At 44.5% G+C, this 14,298-nt stretch overlaps 1 protein-coding gene across 1 annotated transcript in view; it reads left to right on the top strand.

Annotated features, from left to right (window-relative positions):
* Positions 1–3,811: 3,811 nt before the first annotated feature.
* Positions 3,812–14,298, top strand: part of gpr179 (G protein-coupled receptor 179) — a 29,464-nt gene continuing 18,977 nt past the window's right edge. The window contains exons 1-4 of the mRNA XM_034088961.2: positions 3,812–3,952; positions 11,597–11,693; positions 12,529–12,746; positions 13,901–13,969. Of these exons, the coding sequence (XP_033944852.2) occupies positions 3,812–3,952; positions 11,597–11,693; positions 12,529–12,746; positions 13,901–13,969 (525 nt within the window). The remainder of the gene's footprint in view (positions 3,953–11,596; positions 11,694–12,528; positions 12,747–13,900; positions 13,970–14,298) is intronic.

Here is a 14,298-nt window from a genome sequence, read left to right as displayed (position 1 = left end):
GATAGATAGATGGATGGATGGATAGATGGATAGATAGATAGATAGATGGATGGATAGATAGATGGATGGATGGATGGATAGATAGATAGGTGGATAGATGGATGGATAGATAGATAGATGGATGGATAGATAGATAGATGGATGGATAGATAGATGGATGGATGGATAGATAGATGGATGGATGGATGGATGGATAGATAGATAGATGGATGGATGGATAGATAGATAGATAGATAGATAGATAGATGGATGGATAGATAGATAGATAGATGGATGGATGGATAGATAGATAGATAGATAGATAGATAGATGGATGGATAGATAGATGGATGGATGGATAGATAGATAGATAGATAGATAGATGGATGGATGGATAGATAGATAGATAGATAGATAGAAAGATAGATCCCCCTTTACCTCATGCTCTCCCTTTTCCCTGCTCTCATCTCAGCCGTCTATTTAAAGGCGGCTGCAGGATGATCTGATGGATTACGGTGATAATCCGTCCCGCTGACATACTTCCCCTTTGTGCACTCACAGAGCTCTCGTACACAAGAAAAGTGTATATTTTAAACTCCCTCTCCACCTGGCAGCCTCTGTCCCGTCGTACTGGGTCACCAAGCCTTCCTGGTTGTCTCGTGTCAGTAAGGCAACAGCACATTTGTAAAGCTAGTGGAGTTGTGGCTTAGATCTGTCCACATAATTACTTAAAATGATTAATGTACAAACAGTGCATTGCAGTGTAGCTTTGCAGTGTACAAATGTCCAAGTTAAGAAAGAAGGTCAAAGTGAGCAAAACCAGGAGAAAGGTTACAGTTTTAAATAACCTGAAGTTTAATGTATTCAGTTAATCCGGAAAGTGTCTTAATGGCCACATCTCAATTCAATTCAAAACCTTTATTTATCCAGGTACAATCTCTTTTTCAAGGGAGACCTGCAGCAGTAGGTTCCACAAGAAGACATAACAACATAAACAACAGAACAACAAAAGGACATCATACAGCAACATGTACAGGGATTACAATTTACATATCTAACCTCATGTACAGGTACCAACAGCATCTGAGTGAGTAGCATCCAACCGAGCTTTAAACACATGTAGTGCTACTAGCTTGGTAATGTTCCATTCTTTTTGCAGACTGTTCCAAGTTAGTGGAGCTGCACATCTGAAAGCTTTCTTCCCTAAGACAGTCCTACTTGGCACATTTAATAAAACCACAGCATGCGATCTCAGGCAATAAGTACTTTCAATTCGCAGAGAGATCAGGGAGCAGATGTAAGATGGTAGTTTATCCAACATGGCTTTGTAAATGAGAAAGTACCAGTGACTGAGCCTCCGTACAGGAAGTGATGGCAGAACCGCCTTGGTATACAGGGTACAGTGATGCGTAAGTGCTTTACAATTTGTCAAAAATCTCAGTGCGCTGTGATACGCAGCATCTAACTTGCCCAGGTAATTGGCAGGTGCATTCATATAGACCAGATCCCCATAGTCCAGCACAGGTCAAAGGTCACAGAGCCTTTTCCTGGCCTCCAGCGAGAAGCAGGACTTGTTTCTGAAGAAGAACCCTAGCCTAACCCTCAGTTTTTTTAGCAGGTTATTTACATGAAGTTTAAAAGTGAGACAATCATCAAGCCAGATACCCAGGTATTTGTAACAGGTAACCACTTCAAGTTGTATTCCTTGCGTAGTTACAATATCCAAAGCAGTCTCCGGTGTATTTTTAGCTTTAGAAAAGAGCATTACCTTGGTTTTATCCACATTTAAAAGAAGCTTAAGCTCAGAGAGCTGAGCCTGAATAATGTTAAACACAGCCTGTAATTTAACAACAGCCTCGTTAATCGAGGGACTATTTATATATATCTTTATATTAGTTGGAGCAAAAGCAGATATCAGTACTAAGTATAGATTGGCCCTCCTGACATTGTTTAAAATGCCTTTAACAACAATCCTTTGTTTAGTTTCTTCAGGACACTTAAGCTAAGACACATGTTAACATTATCATGCACTAAAATAATCTAATTGTAATTATTTGGACTTAAATATATATCGATATGTTACAACAATGTAATCATCCAAAGTGGAGAGTTTCTTGATGCCTATTGTCCTATGGTAGGGCTGAATCATTTGGAATAAATATTGAATTGAATTTGAGATATATATCCAGTAGGATGCAATATATATATATATATATATATATTATTAAGTCTATTTCTGTGAGCGGTGGAATCTGTCTTTATTTGACTTGTGTGCGATCTGAGCTAAAATAACTAACATTTGTCTGTATTAGTTAAACAATTACTTGAAGGAGTTTTTAGGTAAATAATTAGCTAAATACAAAATATATTGTTGGCAGAGTTACATATATATTTTCATCTTTAAACTACAAACCAATAGTGCTTTTGAGAATCTATGCAATATCACAAAACATAACACCAAGTGCAGGAACATTTTCTTAAACTTCTACTTCATCATTGTTGATTTATTGAAAAATATGTTCAATTATAATACGTTTTGAGTACTTGTACCAGACAAATACTTCTTTCTGAAGTCTAGAATACAAGTTGTAGGGCGGGAGAATCCTGCAGCAAGAAAAATATCGATTTTTGTAACATGTTATTTGGACACGTTTTTTTTATTAAACAAATATTGCACCTTTTGCGATTTTGGAAATTCCCCCAAAATGTGAATGAAACACTTGTTCTCTGCTCGGTCTTCATCTATGGCCGCATGCAATGCATATACTGTGAAGCACACGGACTACTTCCTTGCTCTTAGTCTTTTTGCATTTTGTTATCTGTGAATTTATGTTGTATTTCTTTGTTTAACTACGAACTCAAACCTCCCTAGTGGATTATTATAGCATTGAATTCAACATCGCTCCAGTCCATGTTGAGATCTCGATGAAACAGCTTAGTTCTCATTCATAACACTCCGTTCGATGTCTCACTATGGGATGCGCCTCATCGCGGAGCAAACAGAAGCATCAATCTCATTACGCCTGGTGATTATTGGCTGGTGATCTTGACGTCAGCGTCAGGGAAATCACCCCCTATAAGTAGCTTGCGCCACAACGCATGCGTCATTCAAACACCTCTTCTCGCTTCAGAGCACATCTCACAGTAGCCGGGCAAGCTTCACTGTCCACAGACTGAACCCAAATACCATTTCGGTCGACGGGCGCTCGCCGGCTACTCCTTCTGCTTCGCAGGAAGACGGTAGTACTAACGCCGTTAGTACTTAAAATCGACCTCGCCCTTCTCTACGAGAAAGTAAGGTAGGTCCGATTTTTTCAAGCTAGCAGCACACCTGTTGCTAGCTCGCTCCCTCTCTACCGACACCACGGTAGCGAGGAAGTTTTTCTTTTCTCTTCCTCACGGAGGGGAAAAGGATTAGAGGAGCATACTGCCACACCAGTCAGTATTCTCCGGGAATAAAAGACCCACACCGTCCTCTTTCCCCGGATTAAGGACAAGGTGGTAATACCTTTTCTCCCGTCCCACCTGTGGAGAGCGGGCCCTCTCCACGCCACGAGGCGACAAAGATGGACGCCCCTCTCCCTCACACCAGAGGAGTCAGGGACTCGGTGGCTCGACTCGGTGGCTCGACTCGGTGGCTCGACTCTGCGGCTGCGGGTTGAAGATCTCGGGCACAGACACACACCAGGTCTGTTCGTCCTGCCTCGGGCTGGAACACGCCCGAGGCGCTATCGACAACCCCGGCTCATGCGGACATTGTGTCCGCTTCACAGTAAAGAGCCTCCGCCGACGGTTAGCACGACAAGCTAGCCTGTCGGAGCAGGACCCCCCCATGTCCACGGACCCTCCGGCCTGCAGTCAAGACACGGGGGCGTCCGCCACAGAGAGCGAACCCCTCTCCGTGTCGGTCTGGGGCTCATTATCAGCGATGGCCACAGAACCGGGATCCCGCGCCCTGGCAGGCCGGGACCCGGTGACAGCTTTACCAAGCTGGGGCTCCCGGTTAGACCTCACCATGGTCTCACCCGCGGAGGATGTCCTCGAGTTGGATTATGAGGAGGACGATGAGGAGGACGCCCTGGCGTTCCTCCTGTCCGAGTCGGATGAACAAGAAGAGGACACCTTCATGTCATCGGCCCAGGCTGCAAATACCAATTTGTAATGCGTAGTGGCACTACACCCGACTTTTCTAGTGCGGGACGCGCCTACGGGTGCTGTCCTTTCACGGAAGGTGGTCACCACGGACGCAGGTCAGACAGGCTGATAGGGTATTTACGAAGGTCGCCCGGTGAGAGGTCTCTAGAGCAGAGACCTCCAGCGGGCGCACGTAAATTACCCGGAGCTTTTAGCGGTGTTCCCCACCCTAAAACGCTTCCTGCCTTCTCTCGGAGGACACCATGTCCTCGTGAGGACAGACAACACGATATCGTGTATGAACCGCCAAGGGAGGTTGCGTTGTCTCCAGTCACACACACTGGCACACAAACTGATCCCTTGGAGCGGCAGACGTCTCCTCTCTCTGGTACCGGGAGTGGTGCACCTCGGGACAGAACTACTGTCCAGAGGTGCACCACTCTATGCAGACTGGACTCCTCATCCAAGGATCGGGAGTCCGCTGTGGGTGCGTTACGGCCAGAGTTGGGTGTAACGCGTTACTTTGTAACGCGTTACTGTAATAATATTACTTTGTCGGTAACGGAGTAGTGTAACGCGCTACTTTTATAATCCAGTAATCACACTACAGTTACTAACATTGCCCCGACACGCGTTACTTCGTTACTTTCTAAAATCAGTCATAATCAAACCTCAACAAACACCTGCAAAGAACACATGCTAGGTGAAGCTAACGCACATAGCTGTTGTTTATTTATAACACACACACACACACACACACACACACACACACACACACACACACACACACACACACACACACACACACGTAGTTCTTCTTCTCTGTTTTCCGGTTGTTGCTTGTTTTGAATGACGAATACACACTACCGCCGCCTGCTGGTAAGGAGAGTTATTGCCACTCACGCATGCGCAGTTCGTACGTGCTCGGCTGAAGTCTGGCTCCAGTGCAACACATGGCCAACACGCAGGAGAACACGCCGACGCAACAGCGTGAGCAGAGATAGACTGCGCAAAATATACAGATAGCAGGAGACAGAGGACAGCCACGGTCAGATAGCAGGAGACAGAGGACAGCCATGGTCAGATAGCAGGAGACAGAGGACAGCCATGGTCAGATAGCAGGAGACAGAGGACAGCCACGGTCAGATAGCAGGAGACAGAGGACAGCCATGGTCAGATAGCAGGAGACAGAGGACAGCCATGGTCAGATAGCAGGAGACAGAGGACAGCCACGGTCAGATAGCAGGAGACAGAGGACAGCCACGGTCAGATAGCAGGAGACAGAGGACAGCCACGGTCAGATAGCAGGAGACAGAGGACAGCCACGGTCAGATAGCAGGAGACAGAGGACAGCCATGGTCAGATAGGAGGAGACAGAGGACAGCCACGGTCAGATAGCAGGAGACAGAGGACAGCCACGGTCAGATAGCAGGAGACAGAGGACAGCCACGGTCAGATAGCAGGAAACAGAGGACAGCCACGGTCAGATAGCAGGAGACAGAGGACAGCCACGGTCAGATAGCAGGAGACAGAGGACAGCCACGGTCAGATAGCAGGAGACAGAGGACAGCCACGGTCAGATAGCAGGAGACAGAGGACAGCCATGGTCAGATAGGAAAACATTCAGGATCTGGATCAGTCTTATGCAACAATGGAAACTGAACTAAAGAGAACATTTGAAACTTTAGCAGTCTGCGTGATCTGCCTGCAGGGAGGGGCGGGCCGGCCCTGCGAGTAAAGTAACGAGTAAAGTAACGAGTAAAGTAACGAGTAAAGTAACGAGTTACTTTATGTAGATAGTAACGAAGTAGTGTAATATATTACTTTTTTTTAAAGTAATATGTAATATATTACTTTTTTTTAGTAACGACCCCATCTCTGGTTACGGCGGAGCCGCGTTAAGTCTGTTCGCATAAAGAAAAAATGCTCAATGACAGCTGTCCTCTTTAATGCACGATTTAAACGCACCGTTAGGCGGGGACGCACTCGTACACGATTAACCTCCGGGTCCTCTGTACGCGTTCCCACCCCTGGTTCTGTTCCCCTTAACTCCGGCCAGAGTGAAAGAGCAACGCCACACACGTACTCTGATGTTTCCACCCTAGCCCGCAACGTACGGGCTGGTGGAGATATATCAGCTGTTGTGCGGGCAGCCGTGGCAGCCCCCAACACGCAGGGACAGATTGTCTCAGGCGGGGGGGGGGGGGGCGATCCTTCACCCACGCCCAGAGCGCGGGGAACTACGGGCCTGACCCGTGAGTGGTACAATCTGAATACAGTGGGACTCCCTCAGAAGGTGATAACACTATTCAGAGTGCGAGAGCTTCCTCCACCAGGTCTCTTTACGAGGTGCCCGAGCAGTGCTGGGCACCTTGTTGAGTCCGAGCTCCACCTGTTAAATTCTGGTTGATCGGTGATCTTCGAGATAAGCTCGTCTGGCAATACGGGAGCTACAATATCCCATAGTGAGACATCGAATGGAGTGTTATGAATGAGAACTATAGGTTACCTACGTAACCCCAGTCCTCAGAGTAACATGAAGTGAGATGTCTCACCAGACGGCCCTCCTTGCTATGGTGAAGCGAGAAGAGGTGCTTATTTTGAATGACGCATGCGTCGTGGCGCAGGCTACTTATAGGGGGTGATTTCCCCTGACGTTGATGTCAAGATCACCAGCCAATCAGGATTGGCGTAATGAGATTGATGCTTCTGTTTGCTCCGCGATGAGGCGCATCCCATAGTGAGACATCTCACTTCATGTTAATCTGAGGCTGGGGTTACGTAAGTAACCTATAGTTACTGCTTCACACGTTTCCTCTATATGAATGTAAACATGAGGAAGACATGAGGAAGACATGAGGAAGACATGAGGAAGACATGAGGAAGACATGAGGAAGACATGAGGCGGCAAAGCATCCAAAGGTCCGCCGGGGTTTTCATCTGAACTTCACATATAACTGAATCTGTGAAGCCCCACTAATGTCTGCTAAAGCTCCGTTTAATCCATATCACATTAATGTTCTGCTGCCCGTGCTATTAAGTCTCTGGGCATCTGAGTGTGTGTGTGTGTGTGTGTGTGTGTGTGTGTGTGTGTGTGTGTGTGTGTGTGTGTGTGTGTGTGTGTGTGTGTGTGTGTGTGTGTGTGTGTGTGTGTGTGTGTGTGTGTGTGTGTGTGTGTGTGTGTGTGTGTGTGTGTGTGTGTGTGTGCCAGGATTTCTCTAGAAAAGGATAATGCTCTCAGAAGAGGCATTATGTATCTAGCTTTTAATTTAGATTAACACACAGAGCATGCAAGTGTGTGTGTGTGTGTGTGTGTGTGTGTGTGTGTGTGTATGCATGTGTGTGTGTGTGTGTGTGTGTGTGTGTGTGTGTGTGTGCACGTGTGTGTGTGTGTGTGTGTGTGTGTGTGTGTGTGTGTGTGCGTGTGTGTGTGTGTATGCATGTGTGTGTGTGTGTGTGTGTGTGTGTGTGTGTGTGTGTGTGTGTGTGTGTGTGTGTGTGTGTGTGTGTGCGTATCCTGAGTGACTAACTGCAGCTTACATCAGAGGGAGGAGAGTGACAGAGAGTAAATTGACCCCTTTCAGCCGCTCGCTTCACACACTCTAAAACAAAAGCCTCAACAAAGAAAATCGATGCAACAGTTTGCATCGATGTTTATTGAGTTGAGACGACTTCTAATGAAATTGTCTTAAAGCAACAAAGTTATTAGAGTTAGGGGAGAAGGCTTTTCCTCTACGATCAGAGGTGTTTTTAATTACCACTTACTCAATAATTGGTATTATAAACACAAGTGTTCAAGTTGATTACTCAAAAGATTAAGTTGCTCCAACTAGTTTTACCACATGATTTAAAAGGAATGTTAAGTTGTATGGACTTAATTACCCTCATTGTGAACACACGATTTTAAGTTGACAACCATTTATAAATGAAGTTGCTCCAAATATATTGTATTCAATAGTTTTTTTTCTTAGCTTTTTCATGTGTTTGCCTTTAAAGAAAGAAACTAATTGATTCCACAACAAAAGTATTCAGCAATTCACTTTTTATTTTGAGCTGCAGTTGTTTATTTCAACACGTGAGTTTCAATCAGGAGAGAATTCATTTAGTTTGAACATTTATTACACATGCCACATGGTGCATGAACACCTGAAATCACAGCCGACTGCAGGAGAGAGGAGAGCCATGTTATAGTGTGGCTGCAGCTCGCTGATTGGCTGCTGGAGAATGAGGTGAAATGTGATAGGTTAAAGAGACGCCTGTGATGAGCTGGTTATATGCAGCTGCGGAGTGAATGTATACACACCCAGTCTTCCTGGAGGAACTTGCGCTGAGCTTCATTTCAATCTTTCCCCCGCAAATAATAAATAAACACATGAGCCGTATTACCGTGGGACCTGGGGACACAGCTAATACATGCTGCCATCACAACGAAGTTAGAGGCCTTTGCAGATTTAAAACCAGTGCCAAATATGTAACATCTGTAACGTTTTTGTGAAACTACAGAAACAAACTCTCAATGGCCGCCAGTCTGCAGATCACACACATCCATTTCACAAAAGATGTAACAAAGATGTTTCCACTGCCGACAGTCATTGTTTCAAACATTGTGAACACATTGTGTCCCTCGACCACGATGGTTGCCACCGTGTGGTCAGATCCTGGGTCAGACCCGGCGGCAGACATACGTCTCTGGGCGGGCATTTGATGTACCAGGGCGGGCCCACCCCGAAACTTACATTTCCCGGGAAAACTGAATTGTGAAAGAGCTGACATGCTGAAAACCCAACCCCTGCAGGGGGGTCTGGGGAGATTTTTTGAAATACTAACATAAAATACACATTCTGGTCCTCTCTTGAGAAGAAACATAAATAAATCTATACACAACACATTTTAAAAAATGAATGCCATTTCAGTTTGTTGTTACTTTGTTCTGAAAGCTGAACCTGCTGCTCCTCACAGAGAGACGAGGAGAGGCTGTGAATTACTTTACATGGTGGATAAGGGTGGATAGCCCCCATTGTTCTGTGTGTCAACATGAAAGACAGCCCACACATCAATCATCAAACCATGGGGTCTTATTTAATTACGTGTTGATTTCTATCAACACGTAATGTTGTATCGATGTATATAGAGATTTACTACAGCAAAAATATTCTCCGTCGGGACTTCCTGCAACGACACCACGTCGTTATCTTGATTCTGATTGGCCAGAAGACATTATCAAAGATGTTCTATTGAGAAGATGATCACTAGGTGACAAAAGTTTTCAAACCGTTTCTAGTCTTCGGTATTTCCAGACAAGCGGCTGCTGAAATCAATCTGACTAACTGCTGTCTGTGCAATTTACTCCGCAAGAGTTGTCGGACTTTATTTAGCTTCCTTTAAAATCATTTTTCATGGTGGAGCTAAGCCATTTATTGGTATGGCTGTAGCCTACCCAAGTATACCCTGGCGCCGCCACTGAACATAATAATAAAACAATTAAAATGTTGTATTCAGCCCTGATTAAAACAGCGGGCCCAAATCCTGGATGGGCGGGCCCGGCCCCATGGGGCCCGCCCATGACGCCGGGTCTGTCCTGGGTGGCCCGGTCACTGATGAAGGCGATATTCATGTCCTTTTGAAGCACATTGAATAATAGGTTAGCGCATCAGAGATAATGAATTAGGTGATTGCATACTTTTTAAACTGTCACTCTTAGCGAATTCAGAGCCATTATTACCAGCTGCAACGCTGGTCTTGTTTTCACCTATTGAGTCTGCATGTGTGTGTCGTCATGGCAACGTGGTCCTGAAGACACACAGAGGTGCTTTTGAGTACTTTGCCTAGTGTTTAAATGCATGTGGACAGATTTAGTAGATACGTTTTAGTATCTTCTCATCTTCTTGCTGGTTCCTTACAACATGTGAACGGGTTAAGAGAAGAGCAGAAGACACTTTTCAAATGTTACACAATCCTTTTCCCACGCCATCGCTGTCAACACCTATCCATGCTGAACGTTGCTAAGATACTATTGATTGGGGTGTGGCCAAAAGTGCAATATGCTTCAAAATGTAGCTGACACTGTTTTTACACTGGGCGCATGGATTTTATTTTATTTCAAGATGTTTTATTACGTCGCTAAACTCCTTGAAAAGGTCCTCTTCCTTTTCTCCAAGGTACACGACAAGGCAGCGGATGGCTATAGTTCTCTGCGTACTTCAATTGTATTGTGCTATTTTAAAAAAAGATAAATGACCTAAATGAATATATTCTGAATGGGAGACTGCCAACAACTTGCATTTCAATAACAACTCTAACGATCCTACCTCAAGAAGCATCCTTGATCTGCTCCACGAGATTCATTTTGAATCAAAAGCGATATCACTATAGTAACCAAAGTATTTTTACTCTCACAGTAGCCTCTACTTTGTGTCCTCTCACAGAACTATTCACAGCTGCTTATTTTGGTCAAACAGCAGTTTGCCTATACAGTGCACTACAAGGCTATCTACTGTGTTTCAATGTCCTTTGTGTATTTCTATTTGTCTTAACTGTGGGAACTTGTCCCGGCATGTTAAGTGGGAGTGGACTTGACATCCTTAACTCAAGGTGTAGAACAATTAAGTTATCAAGCCAATACTTACTACAACTTGAATTTATTTTAAGTCAATTAACGCAGAAATCAGAGTTAAAATTATACACAATATTAAGTTGATGTAATTACCAACATTATTACGTCAACACAACTTATCAATTAATGTTTGCAACTTAAAATGTTTATCTAAATCAATTAACTCACATGTCTATCTTGCAACCATGCATTTCATTAAGTGGAGGTGAAAGGTCGCCTGCTTTCGTTTTTAGAGTGCAGCAGCAGCAGTGTGTGCACTGAGCTTCACACCGTAAATAGTTCAACACTAAAGGAATACTTCGCCCGCAAAATCACCACCTCGGTTGCTTTCCTCGCCCCGTGCAACATCTCAGAGGAAACACTTTGTTCTTGCATTCCTCCAAACACCCTAAGACAGAGACAAGTCTGGATGAGGGGAAGTACAGGTGACCGCGCTTAACAACAGCAAACTATCTGAAACATTGACATTCAAACAGTCAATGAAAGAAAGGACACTTATTATTAAAGGGGGACATATGTTCATTTTTAGGTTGTGTTTTGGGTTCCTACCAGAATGTGGTTTATTATACTTTAAGCTCTCCTTCAGAAAAAAGCGAGTGATTCCGAGTCTTTTCTGCACTTTCAACTTCTAACATAAGAACTTATAGAAACCAAAGCACAAAGGAAGTGTCTGAAATCAGGCTGTGAGCATTTCTATATGGATAGACCATTTCAATACGTTCACTGTATTTTGAAAGCACCTCGATCTGCTTTATGTTGAATTAAAAGCCTTGAAATCCAACTCTTTACGATGCAATCTGTTAAAACATCATATAGTCAAAGTAATTAAAGAGAAGCATCATTTGTTCTTATTGTCGTTGTTTCTTGCAGTGCATCACGACTCCAGGACAGGGCTTCCGTCTGGGTCAGTACTGCTGCCGCTGCCGAGACGGATACTACGACCCCGAGACCATCCCTCAAGACTCAGGTGAGAGAGGATGTCTGCACCTCTTAAACTCCACACACGCCACTTCATGTATATAGATATATATATATGGGTTTTATAGACGCTCGAGTCTTTTCCTTTCATTTCATGAAGAGTTATTGACTTATTCTATATTCTGCACATCTTTCATTAACGATGATTAATCCCTGTTTTCATATATTTCTAACTTATATTTGTAATGTATATATTAATATATTTCACTGTCTGGTTTCAGCTAATGTTTAGGAGGTGTTGGTGTCACATGTAACCGAGTCGTCCCGTCTGTGTGTGTGTGTGTGCGTGCGTGCGTGCGCGTGTGTGTGTGTGTGTGGATGCAGATGGCGGCTCTGTGAACAGCAGGGATGAAGGTGTGTGTTACCTGACATGCCCGTCTGCCTGCGCTGCTATTTTTAGGACTTTTTCAGCCTTTTCACCCAGAAGATAAAATCCCCGTAACCAGCATTAAGTCACTTTATACTTTGTTGTCTGTCTTTTCATTTTCTTTTCCTCACAAAGTCATACAACTGACATTCCTTTGGGGGATGAAGTTAAATATTTGCTTGACTTATTACAGTTGTTGCTACATTTTCAAAGAGCATTACTAGACTTTGACGTTATTTTTAATGTTTAGAGCCGATATATTTCCACTGGTTTCAGTTCATGTTTAGGACTGGCTCAGCCTTTTGCCTTCCCATCCCTACTCTGCTGTGTGCAGTGAGAGGTGTTGGTGTCACATGTAACCGAGTGGTCGTGTGTGTGTGTGTGTGTGTGTGTGTGTGTGTGTGTGTGTGTGTGTGTGTGTGTGTGTGTGTGTGCGCGTGTGTGTGTGTGTGTGCAGATGGCGGCTCTATGAACAGCAGCATTGAAGGTGTGTGTTACCCCGACCTGCCCGTGTGCCTGCCCTGTTGGCCGGGGTGCAGCAGCTGCCGGGACGGGACCCCCTGCTGGGTGCAGCAGGGGGGGGTGGTGCGGGGCGCCGTGCTCACCCTGCAGGGGGTCTTCATGATCCTCATCTTCGTCAGCATGCTGGTGGCCTACAGGCATCGCAGGAACCGGGTGAGGCAGGAGGTCTTCTGGCTCCACAGGGCCATCGTACTGAGAGGAGAGCTGTGATCAGATACCTTACGTCAGACATGTGTTGATGCAGCCAGAAACGTCTCTTATCATTATTGTTTCAAAAAGGAGTATATCTTGAAAAACGTGCTTTTGCGCCTACATGTGGGTTTTGAAGTGAAGATGTGGGATTCCAACTGCCTCAGATTTGGCCGCCCTTCCTGTTCCACATGCAGAGGACTTGAAGAGACAGGAGCTTTTAGGGCAGGGGTGTCAAACTCAATTTCCTCACGGGCCACGTAGGAATTATGGTTGCACTCAAAAGGCCGGTTGTAACATTAAGACTATATCAAAATCCATATATAAATATTTTAAATAAAATAATGCATTATTACATGATAGTGGATGCAGTGGATTATTATCTAATAGGGTAATAACTTAATAATTAACAACGTCTGAAAGCAGAAGTCTAAGGCAAGTAATTGCAAGTCTCTTCAGTGAGAATGTCACAAAATAATTTAAAAAGAAAAGCCAAATTCTGGAGAAAAAAAAGTGACCAAAAAAGGGAAAATTCTAAGAAAAAAAGGCATATTTTTGAAGAAAAAAAGTCAAATTCTGAGAAAAAAGTCAAATTTGAGATGCATTGTGGGACATGTAGTTTATGGGCAACGTGTAAATCGCCATGTAACCGTATAATAAACATATTATATTATTTCAGAGCTATTGTGGGGCCACAGAAAATGAAGTGGCGGGCCGGATTTGGCCCCCGGGCCTTGAGTTTGACACCCCTGTTTTAGGGGGTAGGGGGTAGGGGGGAGTATGTTTTCAACTTTTCATATTTGTATAGTAATGTTTTTCTTGATGATATTTAGCCGCATAATTGAATACCTTTCCTCGTCTCGTATTGTTTTATCCGTCAGGTTTTCCCAGTTCTGTTCAAAATATCGCTGCACAGCCGCTTTTCTACTTCTATTTAAGTTTTTAATGTAGGACTTTTATTTTGAAATGCCACGTTGCTCGGGCTAAATATGGAACTAGTTGTCTCACCTCTGCTGATTTGTTGGCTTTTATAGCGGGACCCCTGTAAAGTCCTTTATTCTTTGTCCTTTATGCTCTTATAACTTTCTAACATTATTTGTATTTCCTCGTCCCCTCAGAGGATCCGGGCGTCCGGCCTCCTGCTCCTCGAGACCATCCTGTTCGGCTCGCTGCTGCTCTACTTCCCGGTGAGCGTCACAGATTAAAACACTTTACAGATCACTGCACAGCGCCACGGATTATTTCATAATGGACCATGCTGATGGGGTGGGGGCGTAGTGTGTGTGTGTGTGTGTGTGTGTGTGTGTGTGTGTGTGTGTGTGTGTGTGTGTGTGTGTGTGTGTGTGTGTGTGTGTGTGTGTGTGTGTGTGTGTGTGTGTGTGTGGTGTGTGTGTGTGTGTGTAGCATTACTATACTTGTGGGGACCTAAATCTGTTTACATAGTCACGTGTGGGGACTGGCTTCCCTTATGGGGACAAATTGGAGGTCCCCATAAGGGGAATCATTAATTTACGGT

This window comes from Pseudochaenichthys georgianus, chromosome 1, assembly GCF_902827115.2.
Source record: "Pseudochaenichthys georgianus chromosome 1, fPseGeo1.2, whole genome shotgun sequence".
NCBI lineage: Eukaryota > Metazoa > Chordata > Actinopteri > Perciformes > Channichthyidae > Pseudochaenichthys > Pseudochaenichthys georgianus.
Note: the sequence above shows the minus strand (reverse complement) of the source record. Positions and strands in the feature narration are given on the sequence as shown.